The 23,941-nt window shown below is 58.6% G+C and overlaps 1 protein-coding gene and 1 non-coding gene across 2 annotated transcripts in view; both read left to right on the top strand.

The window, feature by feature from the left end:
• Positions 1-62: 62 nt before the first annotated feature.
• On the top strand, positions 63-134 carry Trnad-guc. The gene has a single exon. It is a non-coding gene; the product is annotated as a tRNA-Asp (tRNA).
• Positions 135-10,602: 10,468 nt separating this feature from the next.
• Positions 10,603-23,941, top strand: part of LOC117652708 (protein tipE) — a 72,537-nt gene continuing 59,198 nt past the window's right edge. The window contains exons 1-2 of the mRNA XM_034397801.1: positions 10,603-10,967; positions 11,238-11,594. Of these exons, the coding sequence (XP_034253692.1) occupies positions 10,603-10,967; positions 11,238-11,594 (722 nt within the window). The remainder of the gene's footprint in view (positions 10,968-11,237; positions 11,595-23,941) is intronic.

The raw sequence follows: 23,941 nt of genomic DNA, 5'->3' as shown, positions 1-23,941 counted from the left end.
CGGCACCGCCTGCTACTAAGCAACTGTAGATGTACTGTTATTTCCACGCCCTTTCTCACCAATCTTCGGTAGTATAGTGGTCAGTATCCCCGCCTGTCACGCGGGAGACCGGGGTTCGATTCCCCGCCGGAGAGTTCTTTTTCGAGCCCGTGCCTGATTTATAATTAACAAGAACATCCATTTTTCATGAAAAATGGGTCGTCTATTTGAACAAAGTCTGTTTTATGTTGAGTGTTGACCCTGGGAAGGCTACGACGGCTGCGAAGGCTACAGGCCGCTACGGGCACAGAGGGCACGGACCTGGCGAGTGTCTCTGCGGTAATAAAAGCACCAGTAGACTGATTCCGAGAGTCGTTTTGTCTCTCTCGCACTCCGAGGCGCGCCCTTTAGGTGGGGGAGAGACAGAGCGAAGAAAACGACCTCCCGGAATCAGTCCACCGCACTGAAACTGCATTTGAAGGCTTCAGCCTGGCTGGCGGGGGTGCACTCTGCGCTTACTCCAGTTGTGGTTCATACTCCCCCCGTCCCTCGCCCTTTCCCGTGGTCTGGGCTTTAAAGGGTTGCGTTGAGAGGGCACGGCAGGGGCGAGTCAGGGAAAGGGTATGGGGGTAGGGGGCGTTGAGCCGACACCCCTGACATTTCCTGTGTCGCAATAAAAAGCTCACCAAACTACGTGGCGGGGGGGGGGGGGGGGGGGGCAGCGAGGTACTTTGTGGGGGTTGCCCCCTTTTCGCGGCGCGGCGGCGAGGCACGGGCTGGCTGGCAGGTCGAGCCTAGTCGCGCCCAAGTGCACAAAAGACGAATGCGGTGTTCCGTGGCGACGAGGATGCCAGGCAAATAAAGCCTCCCTGATTTCGCTTTTGCGGGGCCGGTCCGCCGTGACGGCTCGGCTCACGCGTGGCGTGGCGTGGCCGGAAAAGGTAAAAGAGGCGGCGGCAAGGCAAAAAAAAATGAAGAAGAAGAGAAAAGACAAAAAAGAGAAGAGAGATTTCCACCCCGGTCCGAGAAAAGAAGTGAGGGAGAGGGAGGGGGTCTTCATGAATGCCACCACGGCGGCTCGGCGGGACAGGAACAAAAAGAATGCTCGCCCCCGCCGCCCCTGCCGCCCCCGCCGCCCCGATTCTGCTCGGTACAAGTTTCTTTTATCGCCATTTTTCGCCGCTATGCCGGCGGCGGCGGGGCGGACGGGGCGGTCCGGGTCGGGCCGGGTGTCTCGCGTCTCATCAGTCTCACCAGTCTCACCATGGTCTCGCGCAGCCTAAGCTTCGCTCGTCTGTCTTATTGCGGCGTAATTTTCACTCTCCAGGAAGTTTGGCGACCTCGGCCTGCCTCGGCCGCCTCGGTGAGGGGGCGTCATTAAGCAGGGTACTCGCAATCTGGCGGACAACGACTTTCGGCTTTTGGCGTCGTAATCGCGGCCCAAGCACGCGTTTCCATTCGCAGCGAGAGAATGATATTCCGAACTGCGTTTCGTCGCTCTGTCTCTCTCGCACCTAAAGAGTGCGCTGTAACCGGCTGTAACGGCACGCCCGGAGCTAGACTGACCATGACCCGCCGTTGGCGGAGGAGACAGGCGCGGACTAGAGGGACTCAGAGTCAGTCCAGCACGGATTGACCTTCGGATTGACAGCCCCATGGCCACTAAAAAGGTGGGCAACAAAAGCCATACCGATCCTATTTAAGTCGACAAAATGTGGTACTTCCTCGGGCCGGCTCTGGATCCGCCACTGGCCCGAGGTTGGCCTTGGGTTGGCCTTGGGTTGGCCGGAAGGAAGCAAAAGGCGCGAGAGGTAGACAAAGACGGCCTGCTCCGCCTGCTCGGCGCCGACCCGGTGGCGCGACGAGGACAAAAGCAGTCGAAAAGGCGGCATGGCCGTCAAATCGCCCCGCAAAGAGAGGCGGCTACTTATTTATTCACACTAATTGGAGGGCCGCGCCCCGAGGGCGAGAGGGGGAAGGGGGGGGGGGAGGGGAAGGGAGGGGGCATTACAGGGGAGAGAAGTAAAGGGGCGCCGGCTGGCGTGGCGAGGCCAACCGTTTGCGCGCGCGCTTTGGTGTGCTTTGAAGAGTGCCGCCAGCCCCGCCAGCCCCGCCGTGCAGCCAGCCAGCACCCTCCTGGTGCAGGTGGGACAGAGCGGCGACCGCAGCGAAAACAAGGGCTGCAGCCACCGGAAGCACCGTTCTAATCCATCCGGCAGCCGGGCGAGGCAGGAGTAGTGCCACCCGTGTGGTGTCACCCTGCAAGCAGTGCAAGCAGTGCAAGCAGTGCAAATAGCGACACTGGTAAAACTAAAGCGGATAACGTAGCACCTTTCATTGAGCCTTGTGCGTCCTTCTCGAAGCCAACGTGCGCTTCGCCCCTTCACTCTCATTCCAGAAACGTGACATCACAGTGAAAGGAATGTCACGTTCCTTTGAGCATTGTGTCACGTTCGTAAGGATATGAATCAGCCATAAATTAGCTTATTCGCGCTCAAACGAATGTGACACAATGCAAAGAACGTGACATCTTGTCACATTCGTTTCAACGTGATGTCACCGTTCCTGGCATGATGGTGTTCTGTCTAGATGCATGGGAGACATTGCCTTGAAGCGTACTTGTACATACGTTTCAAGAAGGGCGGAAGGTCTTCAGCCGCTTCAATGAAGCGTACAACAGGCTTCGGTGTTACCCTTGGTTTTACCAGCGAAGCAATCAAAATCAACACACGCCGCCAGCCTAGAGCTGAGCGTTTTGTCGCTCTCTCTCGCTCTCTCTCTCTCTCACTCTCTCTCCCTCCCTCCCTCTCTCTCCCTCCCTCCCTCTCTCTCTCCTTCCCCCCCCCCCTCTCTCTCTCTCTCTCTCTCTCTCTCTTGCCCTTACCAAAATTGGAAGTGAGATTTTAGTGAGTCCGGTCGCACTCTTATCAACCTTCTTTCGCACTGGTTCGGCAGTGCGAAGTTGATAGGAAAAGGTTTCATTTTTCGCATCGATTTCCGCCCTCCACCTGGTGCGACTTTGGTGCGAACTAAGTGCGACCACCGCCAAAAAAGGTCGCCGAGACGGGCCTCGAACACAGTCTTTTTGATCACTGCCATTGCCCCTTATCCATTACACCACGGCTTCGCTGTGCGAGGCAGTGGAGCGGGAAGCCGTATCTCTCTCCGGCCAGCGGCCCGGTGACTGACGCTGCCGCTGCGCTGCCACACACAACTTGCCGCTTTCTATCATTGCCTTGACATTTCGACTCTTGCTGCCTTGACTCATGTTCATTTTATTTTAAGTTCACTTGTTTAATATGTAACAAGGTTATTAGTTCCGAAATTCAGACTACAAACATTAGATCGGTTAATTTTAGCTTGAATATGATACTTTCATCAAAGAAGAAATTTGAGGCAATCATTTCAAAGTTTCAACTATTTCGCAAATCTTAAACAACTAGAAAATAATGGGAAGAAACTTGACTGTTCAATTTCGCTTATTTTGAACTGGTATAAGTTAGAGGCGTGCTTCCAACTCAACCAATGCGAAGTGGTGTGAGGAAAGTGCGAATAGTGCGAAGTGCGATCTGAGGTGGACCAGATTCGCACTGGACACACCAATGTCGCACAGTTCCACCTTGGTCATACTTTTGGCACACCTACTGTAGGAAGGAAAGTTCGAAGGACGCACTAGGGCCTACTGAATTAGCACCGTGGCACACCGATGCACACTAATATCCTCCAGGATCCACACTCCTTTCGTACTTTCGTTTTGGTAAGGGTGCACCCCGACGACGGGACGTCCCACGAGTGCGACAGAGACAGCGACGAAACAACGCCGCGAAGGGTCATCGGGCTCCGGGCACTCCCCCGCGTGTTCCCGGAAACACTCCCGGAGGACGCCGCGCCGCGCAGTACCTGTTCGTTGCCACGGCCCCATTTGACGCCCAGTCAGTCTCGGCCGGCGTGCGGTCCGGCGCTGGGGGAGGGGGGAGGGGAGGGAGGGGTGTTGTCGCTCTCCGCCCTTGGGGGCATTGATCCGCAGTCCCGACTTAAGAGATACCCCCACCTCCCTCAAGCACCCCTGACTGCACCCCGTGCCGCGTGCCACGCCACGTCGCCACGCCACGGCAAGCCTTGGCCGAGGCACCACCGAGGCTGCAGGCCATGCCCTGTCCGGCCAAGGTGTGGCCAGCGCCAATGGCACGTCGTTTCCATTTCCGGTTTTCTTATTTTCAATGTGACACTGGGTGTTTCTTTTTTCTAGTTCCGAGGCGGGAGGTTCGTCGAAGCCGATGGGGATGATCCCATTTTCGTGCAGTCCTTGCCGCTCTGTCAGAAGAACCGGGTGAGGCGCCGTTCATAGTTCATTTGATTGCCCCCCCCCCTCACCTTCACTGCAAAAAATGAGGGTTTCATTTAGCCGCGTGTCGGCTGGTTAAATTTGCCCTTATGTTCCTCCAACCCACCCTTTCTTTAACAATTTGAAAGAGTAATTTTGCCATCTTAGTGGAGAAATTTACCCGCACCAAAAAGTGCACCTCAGTGAGTCGCTGACGTGACCAAATGCGGCATTGTACGTCTCACCGACATCCCACACTGGCTTTTACAGTGCCCCACGCACAGTGGGTCAGAAGACCGGCGCAGCGGCCAAAACTCTAGACGCGTTTTGAGCTCCAGAGTCGCTAAACAGGACTCAAAACGAACGTGTGACCCCACCAATGGATTCCTCATTCGGAGAGCAACCCATCGGTGGGGTCACACGAGCGTTTCGAGTCCCATTTAGCGAGTCTGGAGCTCAAAACGCGTCTCGAGTTTTGGCCGCTGCGCCGGTCTTCTGGCCCACTGTGCCACGCCGGAGTTGAGGGATGGCTCGCGCAAGTTGGAGGCCGCTCACTCGGCGGGCCGCGGCCGCGCGCCTGCAGACTCGAGGGTAGGCCAGCCCGCCCGACGCCCCGGACGGCCCGGCCGCGCGGCTGCCTACCCCAGACTTCACAGGCGCTCCGAGACTCGCCGAGACTCCAACGCGGCTTCCTGCTTCACGGGCTGTTCTGCCGACCGCAGACTGCAGACACGAGGAGTCAGCCTCCGGGAACGACGTTCGAGTCCCAGACCTCCAAAATTTTCGTGCTGTCAATGTTTATCACTGCATCCTGAAGGAGAGTACCCGAGCATATGCACCATTTTTTTAGGGCCTCCAGTTTGTTTCGAAACGCACACTTTAGTGATTAAAGTGTTTCTTGAGGACACATATTTCGGGCACGTGTCCAGAGGGGTCACATTCCACCAGTTTGTAGGCAAAAGGACGACTTTCCCTCTATCCTTTTTCGTGTCTGGATCGTCTGGACCTGCACCGAGAAGTCATAAAGAGGCGTTTCTTGAACCAGCTTAATCTAATCATACAGCAATAGAGGAATTTACTCGAATGTTTTAAGTAAATTCTCTTATCGCAAGTTTATTTTCTTGGTTCAAAAGACGACATTTTTGCGTGAACGTCAACTTATCATACCCGGCAATACCTGCCTTTTCGGTCTGAGAGATTTTACTCGCTCCTCGCGGTAAGACGGGTGGCAACCCCGAACAAGCCTACAGAACAGTGGGGCCCTGGCCGCCGCACCCCGCCCCGCCCCGCCCCGCCCCGCCCCGCCCCGCCCCGCCCCGCGCAGAAAGTTGGCCGGTGGTTTTGCTGTCTGGCCGTAATTACGGCAGCCAGTGGATCGGAGCACGCATGGGACTGGGCGTGGCGGGGCGTGGCGGGGCGTGGGGCTGCAGGCTGATTTCGCACCGCGTCTCGCCGCTCTATCTCTGTCTTTCGCGTCTTCGCGGAAATGAGTGCGAGTGAGACAGAGCGACGCTATCTCGGAATCGCTCTGCTGGGCGTGGCCGGCGTGGCCGGCGTGGCAGCGCACTGCAGCAGAGCCTCGTCTCCTCTCGTGACTCGCCGCTGTTTAATTATTTTGTTACGTCAAATCGCTCGTTCCGCGGCCCGTCTCACCGCGGCAGTGACAACAGGCAAGCTCTTCGAGCGGCGCGCGCGCAAGTAATGAGTCAACTTTTAGAGACGTGAGAAATTGGCGAAGCGAAGCGCTGGCGCCGCTCCCGCAGAAAAATCTAGACCTGAACAAAAGGCAAAAACTTCCTTCGACTTACGTTCATTAATTCGTCCAACAATGTTGAATGTCCGTGGGAGAAATATGAGGCCTGCTGACTTCATACGTTGTTTTCGTGCAGCGACATACTCAGCCAACTAAATTTTCTGTTAACCAACTCTTAAAAAACGTTTTCTAAAATTATTTTTAAATTTTTCACTCTCTTTTTGTGCGAGTAGCGGAAGGACGTGGCCGGCGAGTGGTGCAGAAATGCGAGGTATGCGCCTTGACGCCCGCCTCGCCTCGCCTCGCCTCGCCTCGCCTCGCCTCGCCCGGCCGGCCGACCGACCCGTCGGGGTGCCGCGCCATGCCGCGCCATGCCGCGCTGCGTGCGCCGGGCTGGATGCCGGAGAGGAAGTCGACTGCGACGAGCCAAGAATCATTCTGTCGAGAGGAAAAGCGGCCCCGCTGTCGAAGAATAATGATAACCTTTCCCTCCCTTCTCTAGCCCATTTGTGGGCTCAGTGTTGCCTCACACTACAAAATCCACTGTGCACTCAGTATACATCTATAGGAGTGTACTTGCCAAGTACACATCTATAGGAGTATACTTTCCAAGTACACATCTATAGGAGTATACTTGGGCAAGTATACAGCTATAGATGTGTACTTGGCAAGTACACTCCTATAGATGTATACTAAGTACACAGTGAGTTTTGTAGTGCACCAATAGGCAAAACTGCCACTATGCGTCAGTGTCGAAAGGTTTGCCAACCTTTAGCATGCAATACCAGGCAATATGTTTGCTCTCGTTGCCCCATGGCGCTCTTTGCTGTCTCCTCAGGGGCGATACAGCACAGCGCGCTCTGTGACGAAAGCACTGTTCAGCCTGCTGGCCATCGCCGCGTCGAGGTGGCGTGCCCATGCACTGTACACGTGTTCGGCTGAGGCGGGGCGTCGAGCGGCGTCGAGGCAAGTCCGGGCCGAGGAAGATTTACGCGCAAAGTCCTAAAACGTAATTAGGTCACCATTCCCTCCTTCCGCACAATGAACCTATCGGGCACAGGCAGTCGCTCCCACGGCCCGCCGCGCCGCGCCCCACCCCGCCCCGCCCCGCCCCGCCCCGCCCCGCCCCACCCCGCCCCGCCCCGCCCCGCCCCGCCCCACCCCGCCCCGCCCCGCCCCGTCCCGCCCCACCCCGCCCCAACCCCCGCCTTTCCTCCTCGCGGCTCAGGGCGGCTCAGCCCCGTCCTCGTCACACCCGCGGCTGCACAACGGCCGGCATCTCCGTCGCACCGACGACGCTCACGGCGCTCACGCCGCAGCCGCGCCACGCGGCGCCACGCCACTGGCGGCGACTCGCCGACTCGCTGGAGAGCGGCTCGAGACCATCGGAGCATAAATTGAAAATTGGGAAAGACAGGCAACGACAACGGCGAGGACGCCGACGACGCCGAAGACACCAAAGACGAAGACGACGTCGAGGACGCTGAGGACGCCGAGCACGAGCGGTCGCCGACGATGCAGACGCCGACGACGCCGACGACGACGCCGAGAACGTCGGTGATGCTGAGGTCGCCGATGACACTGGAGGTCGCTGACGACGCCGAGGACGCTGAAACCTAACCATATACTTCTTGCATATAACCACAATTTTACCTCTATATTACGGTAACCCTTACCCTTACCCTTACCTATTGAGGCCTATTGAGGCCAATGGGAGCGCTCCCATTGAAGCGCTCCCGCACGGGAGCGCTCCCAAACCTTTTTTTTACCACTACATCGCTGATATTACCCCTTACTATTACAATATATTACACTGCTTGTAATATGCGAAACTCTCTCGTACACGGCGATGGGGAGTTGGACGTACGGTAATTGACTATTAATCGACATGACGTCATTAGTTGATGATGAGCCGATTCTACAACCACGATGTGTATGCAGGTCGAAGCGATGACCGGCTGGCGAGGGGTGAATGACTCAGCGTTCTGGTGTACACATGAGTACATGAGTACGGGTGAGTACACCTTGCTTTGCTCACAAATTTTGCACTTGTAAACGCCCACGGGCTTTATTTAGCGTTTTAAACGACACCCAACGCCAAATCAAGCGAAAAAGTACAGAATTTCACCCTTATTAAACTTGAGAGTACACTGAGTACGGGCAAATTTGTACACATGAGTACACTAGTGATTCACCCCTCGCCGGCTGGGCCGGTGTGCCATGAGAAATGTATTAGACACGGAGGCTCCACCCGTGACGTCAACAATCTTTGACAATCCTCCATTATTCTTATCGAAGTATTAACCGAGAAATTTGAAAGGGAAAAGAAAAAAAAATTTGAACTCTACACCCCCTCCCCAGTCTTAATGGGGAGGCCTCCTGCTTTACTTCGGTGTTCGGGATGGGAACCGGTGCTATCAGGTACCTGGGGTTAATCCCGTCAGCGACCCAAGCGTTCGCCGGGGGACCCAGTAGGACCCCAAAGCTCAGGCAGTAGTGTGAGAGCACCCAGTACGAAGCTCTTTGAGGGGTGGGACGTAGAGTGAGACGACAGAGAGACAGAGAGAGACTCAGACAGAGAAGAGGTTTGGTGGGAGCTCCTTGTTTTCGTAGGGTTGGTTGTGTACCCCATGGTACCCCCCCTGTCCGGCGCTCCCGTACCGAACATACAGCGTTTTAGGCCAGTTTCAAAGGACTTATCATCGCCTCCCCGACGAATCAAGGACCACCCGCAACCACACACCGGGTGGTCTGGATTGATGGATCAAATACTCCATCGCTCCAGTGCCGAGGTCAACCCGCCGAAGCGGATTGCTTTTTAGACACCCACAGCGGAGTGGCCAGGTGAATGTGACTCTGACCACTACGCTATCACGCTGTACGTCTGGCCGAGTGTTGGACGATGGGTTTGAGTTGCAGTGGGAGGAAGGCAGTCGAAAAATGTAATGAAATTATGAGAATCGATACCCGGACCCCGCCACCGGGATCACACGACTTTACGCTCTCGGCCACCACAGCCCGTGATGTGAATGCGGCGTGAGGTGGGTTCTTGAAGCAACAGGATTCGACCGACCCGGTCAAAATTTCACAAGAAGTTGGGGGAGTCGAACCGCCGACTCAAGCACTGGGAACCGACGCCTCTACTCCTTGGACCACCACGTCCCATGCTCGGAGTGGGCTCACGTTCACGGGTTTAAATCGCACTTGGTGAGGCAGTAAAATTCAATGGAAATATTTGTTAGGAGTCGAAACCTCCGGCATGTGGGCCTGTTGCACACGGCTCCGCTCTGATGGCCTCGAACCACACCCCTTAGGATAGCAAGTCGAAAAAACTTTTGTGACGCTGGTATTCGAACGCCGGCCTGCGGTAACTCGATCCCACGTCTCCAACTTCTCGGCTATCACAGCAGTTGTGAAACGCGACGGATCATCTGCTTTCATTAACGTTCGTTGAAGGAGATTTTTTTCAGAACTTTCTGACCGTGCAGTGGAAACTTGAGAGTGCATAGCGATCTTCCTGAGTATACATCTTCAAACGACGCCCGAGCTACAAGTGGCCATGTGCCAGCTGAGCCATGTGCAGAGCAAGCGGTTACGGTTGAAATCTTTCTGTTTTTTTGCAGGAGATTGTTTCCTCTGTGGTTTTTTCCTGGAAAGGGAAAGATTGGGATCGCCATAACGCGGACCCTGTCGGCCCTGTCGGCCCTGTCGGCGCGCGGTGGCCGAGCGGGGCGCCGTGCGGGCAGGCCGCCCGCCGGACACAGCCGCAGTGAGGCCGCGGGGCTGCCTACCCATCAGGCGCTCCCCGGGGCCACACTCCACGGGGCTCACCGGGCCGGGCCGGCCGGGCCCACGGGCCCACCCCGCGCTTCAGCGCGTTTCCCGCAAATGACTTTGGCCGCAGCTGGCCGCGCCGCACCACGCCACGCCACGCCGCGCCACGCCACGCCCGAAGCCCCGCCAGGTAAATACCGCCACTCCAATCGGCCAAACCGTCGGCAGCGCTGCAAAATGAAGCGGACGCTCGCGAGCCGCCCTGAATTTCAATGCACGATGCACCTGGTGGGCAGCCCGGCGCGGCGCGGCACGGCGTAGGTGTGTGGGCGTGTGTGGTGGGGCGCCCCTCAAGGCTGCTTGGGTGGGGCCTGGTGGGCCCGCCTGGTGGGGCCTGCCTGGTGGGCCCCGGTGGGGGCTTGCTGGGACTCCAGGCCTGGGGGGTGGCGGTGGTGGTGGGGATGGCGGCGGGCGGGGCGCGGCGAGGCGCGCCCAGTCCAGGCAGCCAGTTCAGTCAGCCCTGTGTTCGGCTCGGCGCGGCTGGGCTGGGCGGGCTAGGCTGGGCAAGGAGGGCTTCATGGCGTGCTGCCCTCCGCGCCGCCGCAGCCTTCGCGCCGGGAACGTGAGCGTGCCGAGCGAGTGAGTGAAGCGCGTCGCCGAGTGTGTGTGGCACGCAGTGCCGAGCAGTGCCGAGGGCCCCGCAGGCCTGGCCCGGCCCTGGCCGATGTGCTGATGATGCTTGCCGGCCCCGAGGCCGCACCGGGCCGGAGCCATGAGGAGCAGCAGCTCCGAGCTGCTCCTCGACCAGCAGGCGGAGCTCCGCAAGAAGAAGCTCCTCGAGCTCGCCAAGCCGCGGCGCCCCGTCAAGGTGAAGCGGACCTGGCGGCAGCGCGTGTGGTTCTACGCCACGGCCGTGCTCGCGCTCACCGCCATGTCGGCCGGCTCCTCCCTGCTGTTCCTCGTGCCGCTGTACGTGGACCCGGCCATCTCCACGCTCACGCACCACTTCGTGGACGTGCCGGTCACGTGCGTGACGACGCGCCGCGAGGACCTGACCGGCATCTTCAACTGCACGTGGAGCTCGTGCCGCGAGGGCTGCACGTCCGACATGTACAAGTGCACCCACATCTACGTGTCGTATACGACGGCGCCGTACGAGCAGCCCAACGCCACGACCCTCTGGCCGCCGTCGCCGTCCTGGCCGCCGTCGACCACCAGCGCCGCCGCGACCGGCGCGCCCGTCGCCAGCAGCGTCACGCCATCGCCGACGCCGCCGCCGTCCACCACCTGGCCGAGGGTGTCCGCGACCTCAGCCTCGGCGCCGCCGTTAACGCCGTCGCCGGCGCCGCGGCACCGTCGCTGGGGGGCGCGGCCCATCACCACGACCACGCCGCCGCCCCCCACCACGCCGCCGCCGCCCACGCCGCCCGAGGAGAGCAACTTCACGGAGGAGGCCGTGCTGCTGGTCAACATCAAGGGCTGCGGCTACCCGCCCGACGTCACGTGCGGCAACTTCTCCGAGGCGTTCGGCTACGAGGGCGCCTCGTTCCCCTGCTACTACTCGCGCGTCAACCGGTCCGTGGTGCTGTCGCACTACGCGCGGGACGACCAGGTGGCCGTCATCGTGCACTACTTCGCCATCCCGTTCGTGCTGACAGTGGTGACCGCCGTGATCCTGTGCGTGATGCACTGCCGCTGCGAAGACGACGGCACGCGTCGGCACCACCATCACCATCACCACCACATGGGGCTGCCGGACAACAGGTACACACGCAGTGCGCGGCCGGCGCGGCCCTCACAGCAAGAAGCCAAACAAGCCGCCTCCCTTGTCTCCCCCTTCCACCGCCCCTTGGGCCCCTCCCTCGCGGAGACCCTAATTGCGGTGTTAGACCAGACCGATTGTGCCCACACTGTGCCGCTGCCGCGCGCCGCCGGCGGCTCGAAAATGCAACCCGGGGGGCGTCGGCGGCCCGGAGCCCGAAACGTGATTTAGGGGAGGGCGCGCGCTCTGAATTAGCCCCGTTGGGGAGTCGCGCCGCCTGCCGGCAGCATGCTGGGGCCCTCGTGCGCTCGTGGGCACTGGAGACCCTGTAGGCCCTGTGGACCCTGTGGCTCTCGGTGGGCCTGTAGCCCTGCGCCCTGTCGGGATAGTGGGTGCTGGGGGGCCGTGGGCTCTTCTGCAGACTTGGGCCATATGTGCCCGTGTCAGTGCGTTGCCACAGTACATTGTCGCGTAAATCGCCGTACTGCGTAGTTCCTCTAGACCAAGTGGGCCCTTGGGCTCTGTAGTAAGCCTCCCAGTGGGCGTCCCTGTGGGCGTCCCTGTGGGCGTCCCTGTAGGCCTTCAGGCCCGTGGGCACCGGTGGAGTCCGCGAGGCGGCGCGGGGCGCGGCCGACCATTCAGACCGAGATTCAGACCCTGCCGGCCGCGCTGCCGCTTGGCTGGCCACGTGTTATGCTCCTCTTTGTTTGCGCCGTGTTGTTTCTGCACTGATTGCGGCGCTGGAAGGTTGGGTGGCTGGAAGGCTGTGGAAGCTGGAGGGCTGTGCTCTGGAAGGCTGTGCTCTGGAAGGCTGTGCTCTGGAAGGCTGTGCTCTGGAAGGCTGCGCTCTGGAAGGCTGTGCTCTGGAAGGCTGCGCTCTGGAAGGCTGCGCTCTGGAAGGCTGTGCTCTGGAAGGCTGCGCTCTGGAAGGCTGTGCTCTGGAAGGCTGCGCTCTGGAAGGCTGCGCTCTGGAAGGCTGTGCTCTGGAAGGCTGCGCTCTGGAAGGCTGCGCTCTGGAAGGCTGCGCTCTGGAAGGCCGTGTCTGGAAGGTGGAACGCCGGAACCAGGCCACTCGTTTTATTGGCCGCTCGCTGCAATTACGCTTTGTCTGCCTTGTCCCGGCACGTCTTGCGGAACGGTCCAAGTGTGAAATTTCGTTAGGCTGCTGCCGGAGCGGCCCGGAGCACAGCGGCGCCAGTGGCCGTTCTGGAAGTGGGTTGCAGCGGGTCGCTCTGTCTCTCTCGCCGTCACGGGGCGTCCCCTGTAGGTGCGAGAAAGACAGAGCAACGGCAGCGTGGTGCCCTTCACCGCGACGCCCTCCTCGTCACGTAATTTGCGAACGGGGGCCGGGGACGCTGGTGGGGCTGGCGGGGCTGGCGACGTGTGCATCGTCACCCCGAGGGGCCCGGAGGCTTGCCCGGAGGGCCCGCAACAAGGCAGTGGGGGCCGCTTGAGTTATGACTTGACGCCGCTCGGTACCCACGGCCGGGGGTGGGGTGGGCTGGGGCGGGGTGTGGCGGGGGCGTACCTGCTGCCAAGAAAGTCGCGCCCGTCGCCACGAGTTGTTGAAGTTTATTTGGGGCCGCGATGTCGCCGCCCCGCTTCTTGCCCGCGACGCGTTCACTTCGCACCGCGCCGCTCTAGAGTGCGAGGGGAGCACGGCACTGCAAGAAATAAAATGGTTAATCGAGGAAGGGACGGACCTCTGGAGAAAAGTTGCCAGCCCGTCGAATACTGACGAGGATTTTTGCAAATTTAGACTATTGGTAAATTTACAAAGATTGCTTCGTGAATTCACTATTGTTTCGTTGTAAATTACCAAGAATCTTCGTGAACTTACAAAAGCTCTTCCGGCGACATTTTTCCACTTTCCATTTTTTTCGTACATTCCAAGCGCGGATCCAGGGGGGGGGGGCAAATGGACAATCGCTGACTCCGCATCAGCTTATGCGGAATTGACCACATTTGTTATCTCAGTGTAGCCGCCTGAAAGGTAGGCAAAAAGCACCAATTTGCCCCTGTAAGTAAGCAAAAAGTGCTACTTTGCCCCCCCCCCTGGGCCGACTCTGGATCCGCCACTGGTACATTCCTGACATTTACTGGTGCAGTGGGGGCGCGGGGCACGGCCAGGCTGCGCGCTGCGCGTGAGTGCGCCCCTTCCGGCGCGGCCTTGAAGGCCTTGAAGGCCCGGCCGCCGTGGCCGCCACGCGATCGGCGCGGCAGTGCGACAGTGCCGCGACAGTGCCGTGGCAGTGCCAACACTGCAAGGGACCCTCTCTTCCGCTCGGGACCCGTCGGTCCTTCGGGGCGGCGAATTTCGGAAGCGGAGCCCCGGAAGTGGAAAAACGGGCCATGAATATATCGCGTCCACTGGCCCAGCAAATTGGCCCAAACGGTTTCCCCCGCCTTGCCGCGCGCGGCGCCAACAGGAGCTCTGACCAAACCCTCGTTCCGAACGTGGCAGCCGGCCTGCGTCTGGTGCGGATCGTTTCAGACGACGCTGTCGCAAACCTGACATCTGTTTTCGATTTTGAGTGGCACCGACTCGGCAACGGAGAGTCTCGAAAACGGAATCGTGCGACTCGAAATTCGACATTTTTGTTCACCACGCGAGCCGCGGGGCGACTGCCCGCGACAGCCCGCGACAGCCTCTGGGCGGCGTCCACGAGACCGCGCCTCTCTCTGTCTCTCTCGCACCCGCAGCAACACGGCGCCCTTGGTGCCCTTGTCGGTGTTCATTAAGGGCGGGCCATCTGCGATACAATGCATTAACTTGGCCCGCTTTGTCGACTGCTGTCCCGGGGCGGGGCGGGGTGGGGCGGAGCGGGGCGGGGCGGGGCGAGCGGGTGTCGCGGAAGGGCCGCGCAGGCTGGGCCAGGGGAGGGGGCCCCGCTGGGCCCCGCTGGGCCGTTGGAGTGGGCGGGCGGAGGGCACTAAGGGGCTGTCAAACAGATTGGGGCGAGTGAGGCGACGACGGCGGCGTGGCGTCGCGCGGGTCTGAGGAGGTCGCTGTGGCGGTCCTGAAACGGTCAGAAAGGGTTCCGCTAACAACGGCAGCTCTTTTCCTGCCGCTCCCCGCCCCGCCCCGCCCCGCCCCGCCCCGCTCCGCCCCGCCCCGCCCCGCCCCGCCCCGCCCCGCCCCGCCTTGCTCTGTCGGCTCTTGGCCTCCGGCCGTCCGGACCACGTCCACCACAAGGAAAACAATCGACAAACGATTTTCTTTTTCCCCCGGCGCTTTTTTGTTGTTTTTTTGGCCTCCGAGGTTGTTAGTGGTCTTGAAGCGGTCGGGCCTGCGTCACCCTGCCCCTCAATCATGCGGGAAGTGAAGGGTCAGCAAGCGGACGGCAGACAGCGGGCAGGGCCTGCCCCCAGGCCAGTGGCGGATCCGGGGTCGGCCTTTGGGGAGGGGCGGCACTTCTCTAGGAGACGTATGCCCCTTTGCCTACCTTTTACGCGATCGTCTAGCTTCAGCAGCCCCCTCGCCCCTTCTCCTCCAACTCCCTGTGTCCGCACCTGCATGCCCTGCGAACAGCTTTCAATGACAGCGACCAGCAAGTTTGCCGCCAAAAAAGGAAAGCCCCTCTTGGAACGTCTTTTTCGTGGAGCATTTGCTGGCCTGACTTGGTGAGGATGAGGCCTCGGACTGCAGCTCCGCGATGACCTTTCCCCGATCGACTTTGGCCCATTTTCCGCTGCCGCTGCTCCGGCCAAGGCTGGGGCGGCGGGGCGCGGTGGGGCGAAGAGGAAGAGGGATGGACTGGAGGATTGGCGCTACCACAAGTCATGCCCTTCTGGCCTCCCCACAGCGCCGCCTTTCGAACCGCCAAAACAAACGCCAGAAAAAGGAGGAAAGATGGCAATGCTTACGCATCGCACACAACACAGACCGTCATCTTCGCGTTTCGTGATGAGAAATTCTGCACAGGATGCCGTTCTCGTTTTTTCTACGAGCACTGGGACGTGAGGAGAGAATGAAACGCGAAAAGACAGAAAATGAAATGTCCCCGTCATCGCCGCCTACCTCGCCGGAGCGAAACGCTTGACTAATTCCCCAGCTATAGCCGAGAAAAGAGAGGAGCCTGGCAGAGCCTGGGGAGAGCGTGGCGGGCCGACTTGGAGAGTCGTCAGGGCACTTTCTTTTACCTAAAGCCAGGCCCATCGCACCGCCCTGCTGTCTCCTCTGCCGCCACCCCGCTCTCTCTCTCTCTCTCTCTCTCTCTCTCTCTCTCTCTCTCTCTCTCTCTCTCTCTCTCTCTCTCTCTCTCTCTCTCTCTCTCTCTCTCTCTCTCCGGTCTCCTCCTCGCAGCTCGCTCGCAACGGCAACCACATTTCACCAAAACTTTTGCGCGCTGAAAATCCAGCCATCAGCTGAGTAGCAATGCCGGAGTGGGGCAAGGCGAGCGGCGGATCCAGAGGGAGGGGATCCTTGGTGCGAGTGGCAGCGCCTGTGGAGTGGAGAGTTTCGACAATTTGATATTAGCCCTGCCCCTTCCACCGCCCCCTCCCCCCTCTCATCGCGAGGCTTTGTAACTTACTTGGAACGCCCCGCACAGACACACAAGGCGGTGCGGCGTGTCAGCCCCGCAGCCCGGCCGAGCGATGCCGAAGTCGTTTACTCGCTCTGTCTCTGTCGCACCCCCGCGGAACGCCCGTGAGTGCGAGAGAGACACCAAAAGCGACGTTCTGAATCGCTCTGCCGGGCTACCAGACTGATTCCACATCGAGGGGTGAATCACTCAGCGTTCTGGTGTACACATGAGTACATGAGTACGGGTGAGTACACCTTGGTTTACTCATAAAGTTCACAATTTAAAACGTTTTAAGGCTTTATTTAGTGTTTTTAACGGCACTTAACGTCAAATCGGTCGAAAAACTAGAGAATTTCGCCCTTTTTAAACTTGCGAGTACACTGAGTACGGACAAATTTGTACACATGAGTACATTAGTGATTCACCCCTCGTGATTCACCCCTCGTTCCACATCCGCATCGCGTTTGGTGGTCACTGTCTCTCTCACACCTACACCAAAGTCCCCACGAGTGCGAGAGAGACAGAGCGACGGAAGCGGTTTTCGGAAAGACGCTCTCCGGCCGTGTTTGCAGGGCGTCTGGCTGATCCTCGATACCTCCGTGGTAAACGACCGCGGTGGAGGCGAGGCGTTCTGCAGACGGTGAGCCGTTTCCGTCGCTGTCTCGCTCGCACTCGTGGGGCGTCCCGTCCGAGTGCGAGAGAGACAGGGCGACGAAAGCGACTCTCGGAGTCGGTCTGCTGGAGCTCGGCCTGGAGGGAGGCGGCGAGGGCACGGCCAATGGGGTGCTTTGCGCGCTGAAAGAGAACACAAAAAGGCTGGATGGGCCCGAGCCCGGCCCCCATTCCATGCTGGGCCGAACGCCGCGGACCGACGGACCGACGCGCACAAAGGAAATGATGCAGTCGGCACTCGGGTGCTCCTGTCGCCAGTTTAAAATTATTTCAAAGACGAGGTGGGCCGCCACCTGCGGAGAATGGAACGACGCCCAGGTGCAGTGGGAGTCTTCCGGATGAAGTGGTGGTCACGGAAGTGGTGGTCACGGAAGTGGCGGTCACGGAAGTGGCGGTCACGGAAGTGATGGTCACGGAAGTGGTGGTCACGGAAGGCGGTCACAGAACTGGCGGTCACGGAAGTGGCGGTCACGGAAGTGGTGGTCACTGAAGTGGTGGTCACGGAAGTGACGGTCTCGGAAGTGGCGATCACGGAAGTGGCGGTCACTGAAGTGATGGTCACGGAAGTGGTGATCACTGAAGGGGTGGTCACGGAAGTGGCGATCACGGAAGTGGCGGCCAGGAAAGTGGTGGTCACGGAAGTGGCGGTCACGGAAGTGGTGGTCACGGAATGGTGGTCACGGAAGTGGTGGTCGCGGAAGTGGTGGTCATGGAAGTGGTGGTCACTGAAGCGGTGGTCAGTGAGGTATGCAAGAGCGGATTTGGTGGGAACCATTCCTCCTCACTGCAGCCTGAAAGATAGACAAATGGAAACACTTGCTTGCCCTTGTAACTAGGCAAAAAAGTACGATTTTCCCCTGCAAGTACGCAATGAACGCCACTTCACCCTACCCTTTGGTTAGATCTATTCTGGATCCGCCCTGAAAGGCGAACACTGAGGTGGTGAACGCTGCGGTGGTGGCGACTGCGATGGTTGTCGACCGAGGTAGGTGGGGGCGTCGAGGAGGTTGCGGTCACCGCGCCGCCCAGGCGTGGAGGTCACCGAGGTGAGACGGCCTGATGCGTGGATGGATAACGCCGTAAAACCGGCGGCCGAGCGCGCCGCCCGCACTGCCCCTGCTGCCTGGTGCGATGCTGAGAAATGGGCGAAACGCGTCGTAACGGGGATTGTCGGATTGTCGGCGAAAGATTGAAACAGCGGCGGATCTCTCTCTCTGCGCGGCGCGGCCTGGCCGGGGCGCTGCGCTGGGCGGGGCGGGCCGGGGCGGGGCGGGGCGGGGCGGGGCGGGGCGGGGCGGGGCGGGGCGGGGCGGGGCGGGGCGGGGCGGGGCGCGGCCGGACCAGAGAAACGAGCCATACTTCACCCACACCACTATCGATTCGGACGTGATATTTCAGATTTCAGCCCTGCTGAACACAATTTGGCCCCTTCCCTCCCCCGTCCTGTGAAGAGGAGACCGAAGGCCACGAAGGCAAACCTCGACTCTTTTCCCCGACAAAAAAAAGGGGGCGGGGAAGGAAACCCCTTACCATCAATCCACTTTTGCATGCTGGGGCAAACGCATGAGGGAGTGTGATAGACGAGTGGGAGAGGGGCGAGGGGGAGGGGGCGCCGGGTGACGGGGCGAGTCTTACGCAACAGGAAGGGAGGGGCGCGGGTCGGCAGCGGCAAACACGGACGCACGGACGGACGGACAGACAGACAGACGGACAGACAGACAGACGGACAGACAGACAGACGGACAGACAGACAGACGGACAAACAGACAGACGGGCAGACATGCGACAGTGCAGCGTCAGTTGAACCAATATATGGAATGTGATAATCGCGCAGAATAAGGAATTCGCGAGAAAATCGAAGACAAACTGACGAAAAAGAAGAGGAAAACAGAAGGGAAAAAAACAAACAAAAACAAAAGAGAGCGACGCGAGGAAGACGCGCTCTGCGCGCGACGTGACGGATTTTGGGCCAATATTTGACGGCCTCCCTTCTGCGTGACCTGCCTTGCCTGCCTAGACCGCGCCATGTATTTAAGATGGGGACCGCGACCGGGGCGTGGTCGAGGCGCGCCTAGGCGTGACCAGGCCAACCCGAAGGGCCTCGTGTTTTATGGAGGCTCCCTGAGGCGAGAGTGAAGAGCGAGCCAGGCGGAGGCAGGGGCACCGTATGGATGATCCGACAACACCAGGCGCGGATGTAACGATGGGGGTGGGTGTTTTTACCCCCTCCCCCCCTCTCACCCAGGCACCTAGGGTAAAGTGCCGAACATGGATCGGGGTACCAAACATGGACCATTTCTGTTTGGGGGTCTATATCTAAAGACCAGGTGGCCAGATTCTAAATTTCTGTCTTTCCTTGCTTAGACTGACCCTTTGACTGTTCGATGTGAATCTGACAAGTTTGCAACTGCGTCTCTCTACTCTGCAGGGTTGCGTTTAGAAAGACACCTAAAACAGGCCCCCGAAAATCGATGGAAAAATGACGTTTAAAAAGGTGATTTTTGCACCCCTGATTCTGGGCCAAGCAATCACCGCAGTCACTTCAAAATTTTTCATCGTGCACTTTAGACGAACCACTTTGATATTTTGGGACTACTGAATGCATACCTTGCTTTGTGTCCAAACGCTGGTGGGGTGATCCATGATTGGACCACCCTAACCTAACCTTAGCAAAAATAGCCATATTTTCTTGTCCTCACAACTTCCAAAGTATTCGAGCTAGAGGTACCATTTTTGGTAGCCATACGACCAGTGAGGTAAACATCAACATAAGATTCAAAAATAGTAGTCAACCCATACTTAATTTCGATATAGAGAAGATTATTTAAAATGTGATCCATGTTTGATAACCTTACCCTACAGATGGCCGCTTGAAAGGTAGGGAAAAGCATTAATTTGTCCCTGTAACTGGACACAGAGTGTCACTTAGCCCCTCCATCAAGGCCACCTCTGGATCAGCCACTGGACAACACCTGTCTTATCGCAGAGGTATGCTACCCTTTCAACCCTGACCCATCGTGGAAACTTTTTAAACTAAGGTCTTCAATAGGCAAAAGTTTCCAGGTTGCAGCAGTGTTAAATTAGGACAGTGGAAGGTCACCTGCCGAACGGGTGGTGCGTCGCATAAAGGGTCAGAAGGCCGGCGCAGGCGGCTAAAACTCTAGACGCTTTTTGCACTGAGATTCCAAACGCTATGAGTATAGCACGTATGGTGCAATGCGCTGTGATATCGCACCATACGTGCAATGCCACAGCCATATTGCACCTTTGGTGCAATGCTTCCCGAAAAGGCCCTATGCTAATGCATGGGAAATGGGAGGCATTGCACTTCATGTGCAATGCTTTTGCATTGCACCAATTGACGCTATACTCATAGCGTTTGGATTCTCAGTGTGAGTTCCAGAGGCGCCAAACAGGACTGGAACCGAACGTGTGACCCCACCAATGGATTCCTCGTTCGGAGAGCAATCCATTGGTGGGGTCACTCGTTCGCTTTGAGTCCCATTTAGCGACTCAGAGCTCAAAACGCGTCCGGGATTATGACCGCCTCCACCGGTCCTCTGGCCCACTGTGCGTCGTCGTGCACGTTCCTCGCGGTGCGCGGAATGCGGAGGCTATCATCCCGCGTCGCGGTAATTAGGAATTACAGTAATTGCATTCCGCGGAGATTGCTCAGTCGCAGAGCAGAAAGGTGCCAGAGCGTCCAGCCTCCAGCCGCGTAACACTGACGGGGTGGGGCGGCGTCGAACCTCGCGCCGCGCCACTGCAGTAAAGTGTTGGCAGCGGACTGTTTCCGAACAACAGTCGTTTCGTCGCCCTGTCTCTGCCGCACTCACGGGGCCGTGCCGTTCGGGTGCGAGAGAGACAGAGCGACTCTTCGGAACCGCTCGGCTGCGCTTGGCGTTGCAACAGTGTTGCCGTATATATAGATGCTGCCACATCCATCTTCATTGATGACGGCCCGGCCGTGTCCCGGACCACTGACCGGCCACCTCGTGTTCGACCTCTCCCCCTCCCCTTTGCCCCTCCCCCTCCCCTCCCCCTCCCCTCCGCCCGGAGCCCCCACTCATCAGTCTGTGTTGTAGGTTGACCTAATTATGACAAGGCTTTTGTGAGGACAGATATCGAGACTTATTTTAGTATGGGCGGCACGGCCACGGGGCCACGGAGGCCGCCATGGGGCTGGCGGGGGCGCGGTGGGCACGGTGGGCCCCAGCGGGGGGAATCGGAATTAGCCTGATTGGAGGACTAGAAGTAGGAGTGTCCCAGCGCCGCGGTGGCGTCTCAGACCACGCTCACACTCTTTTTCCATTTTATTTTTTGACTTCTCTTATTTCACTATCCGCGCACGGCTCCCCGTCCCCGGAATCGGGCCAGCAGGGGGTGGGGGAGGTGCCCGGGCCCTGGTGCGAGGCTAGCCGGCCGCCCCTCCGCCGTGCAAGCCGCAATTTCGCCCCACTTATCCCGAGCACGGCTTCGCGACGCACCTTCGCCGGTCTAGCCTCGCACCAGGGCCACCAGGCCCAGGGGGTCGTAATTATTTTTTTTCGCGATGCATGCGCGCAAACGCTAGGTATGAGAGCCTGCCTGGGGCTCGGCGCATTTTCTGCGTTTTATGGAGGATAATGCGAAGGGGGCGGGAGGAGGGCGGCGCCTGCAGCGTAGGCCGACCCGCAAGGCAGCGGCGCACAGTGGGCCAGAAGACCGGCGCAGCGGCCAAAACTCTAGACGCGTTTTGAGCTCCAGAGTCGCTAAACAGGACTCAAAACGAACGTGTGACCCCACCAATGGATTCCTCGTTCGGAGAGCAATCCATCGGAAGGGTCACACGAGCGTTTCGAGTCCCATTTAGCGAGTCTGGAGCTAAAAACGCGTCTAGAGTTTTGGCCGCTGCGCCGGTCTTCTGGCCCACTGAGCGGCGCGCAGGCCTGCTCAGCAAAACGGTGAAAGGCTGCGCCAACATAATACACGCTAAAACTTTTCTCGAACCTTCGAAGGAATACCGCCGAAAATACGGCGTGAATCGCGACAGGGGTTTGCCGTCGAAGCACGGCGCGAGGCGCACGTCACGGCTGACATAACCTAGCTCTGAGCTGCATATCCGCTTGGAACTGGAACATCCTTCGACAATTTACACAACTGACTCTAAAATAACATTCTACGTGAAATTTGACGTTGCCTTGCTAGTATATTCCGTGCCCTGTTACATAAAATCCCAATTAGATTTGATTTGACGAAGGAGCGTCGAACATGGACGGCAAGCCGTTCGGCGGAAGGCCGTCGAAGCACAACGGGGCCTCATGGGCCCGGGCACTCCCACCGAGCTTCGGCGGACGTCGCGTCGGCGTTCGGCGGCGTTCGGCGGGTGATTCCACCGAACTTAGACGCGGCGCGACAGTTGTCCGCCGAAGAAGGCTATTTACGCCGAATTTTCGGCGGGGCTTTTCGAAAAAAGTTTTAGCGTGTATGGTGCCGATTTTCTCCGTAATACCAACGAAATCCGTCAAAATATCTATAAGGTACAGTAAATTCTCAATGGTATGTTACGAAGTCAGCTGCACCACCATAATATGGAACATTTTCACCATAATATGGAGAATCTTCACTGTACAACATTTAGAGTGTGCCGATCGCTAGGGGCCAGCGTTGGGAGGCGACTTTCGATCTCGGCTTTTCGACCAGTCATAAAATGTTCGTTTTTTAACGCTGATTCCAGAAATGTTTCAGGTTTTGCGATCAGACATAGGCTTCATCACCCCACCGGCCGTTTTATGTCAAAAAGCGGCAAAAATCGCATTTTTGGCTTTTTTATTGGTTTTTTCTTCCTGTAAAGCTTTGATTGGCGGTTTGGGGCCTGGATTCCGTTCACCAACACTAATGAGTAAAATAATGTCTACTTAGAACCTAAGTGAGCCCCTTCATTCGGCGCCCAGGCCTCAAACAATACAAATTTTTAGGAAAATATTGCTGTTTTTTCATCTTTTTCGTACTCCACTGACCGCCAGAGACCTCCCCAAGGTGACCAATGTGCATGAAATGGAGGTAGGGGGAGGGGAGAAGGTAGCCCAGCTCCAGGGCGCCGACGGCGGCCTCGTGGAGGGCACCACGAAGCCGGACAACTTTGCGAAAATTTTCCATTTTTTTCGAAACTTTGCCAAAAGCCCCCCTTTTAGCGCTCTGTAGGGCTTGTTAGCGAATGTGCAGGTCTTAGCTCGGCAAGCAAGATTGCTTTACCTACCCAGGGCCCACCACGAGGAGGTGCCTGCACGTCGAGCCCCACCCGCCCACCCTCCCGGGCTTGGCGATTAAAACTTAAACCTAATTTTGAGGAGTGTTAAATTGTGCCTTGGTTTTGAACTTGGGCATGCTTTTCCTGCTCTTGATCTTCGTTCTGACGTGGCCGTCGCGCCGGTCCTCTCCGACGACCTTCTCGGCAGCTATGGTGACTTCCCTGATGAAGCGCTCTACAGCCTGCGTGTGGCAGGGCAGAGCTTGGACAGCCAGCTGACCGCCGCTGATGTCTGCGGTCAGCTGGTCATCGCCGATGTCGGCCAGCAGGGGCGGTGCCGTGATGACGACCTTCTCCCAGTCCACGAGGTCGAAGTACTCTTCCGCGCCGAAGTTTATTTCGGGCACGATGAAGGGCCTCAAGGTGTTGGTAGCAGACTCCCGCGCAGCCAGGATACGGCGCAGGGCCAGGTCCCGCACTTCAGGCCGCTCGTCCACGGCCATGCTCAGAAGGAGATTCTCCGGATGGGCAAAAAAACCATTGATTGAGATGGATTCTTGCACCACCGTTTGCATCTTCTTGGGCAGGAACCGCGATGACTTGACGATGCGAAGCAGGTGGTGCGGTCCCCGGGTGACGCTGGGTTCCCTCTTGATCCCAAACCAGCTCGGAACGTAGACCCGCACGATGAAGTTGGCCAGGTGGGCGAGCGCGGCGAACGGGCGCGAGTAGGCCGCATACACTCGCAGCAACCTGCTCGCCGTGGTCACCCAGCGGGCTTGGTGGAGTTCTCCCGGACTGCGGGCTGCCAGGTCTGCAGGGAATGTGCCGGTGATCAGGGCGAGGCTGATATCGTAGAGATATCGTTGCTCCCAGCTGAGGTTCTTCTTGTCTACATCAGGCAGCACCGCGTCGATCA

This window comes from Thrips palmi, unplaced genomic scaffold (assembly GCF_012932325.1).
Source record: "Thrips palmi isolate BJ-2018 unplaced genomic scaffold, TpBJ-2018v1 HiC_scaffold_7, whole genome shotgun sequence".
NCBI classification, from domain to species: Eukaryota; Metazoa; Arthropoda; class Insecta; order Thysanoptera; family Thripidae; genus Thrips; species Thrips palmi.
Note: the sequence above shows the minus strand (reverse complement) of the source record. Positions and strands in the feature narration are given on the sequence as shown.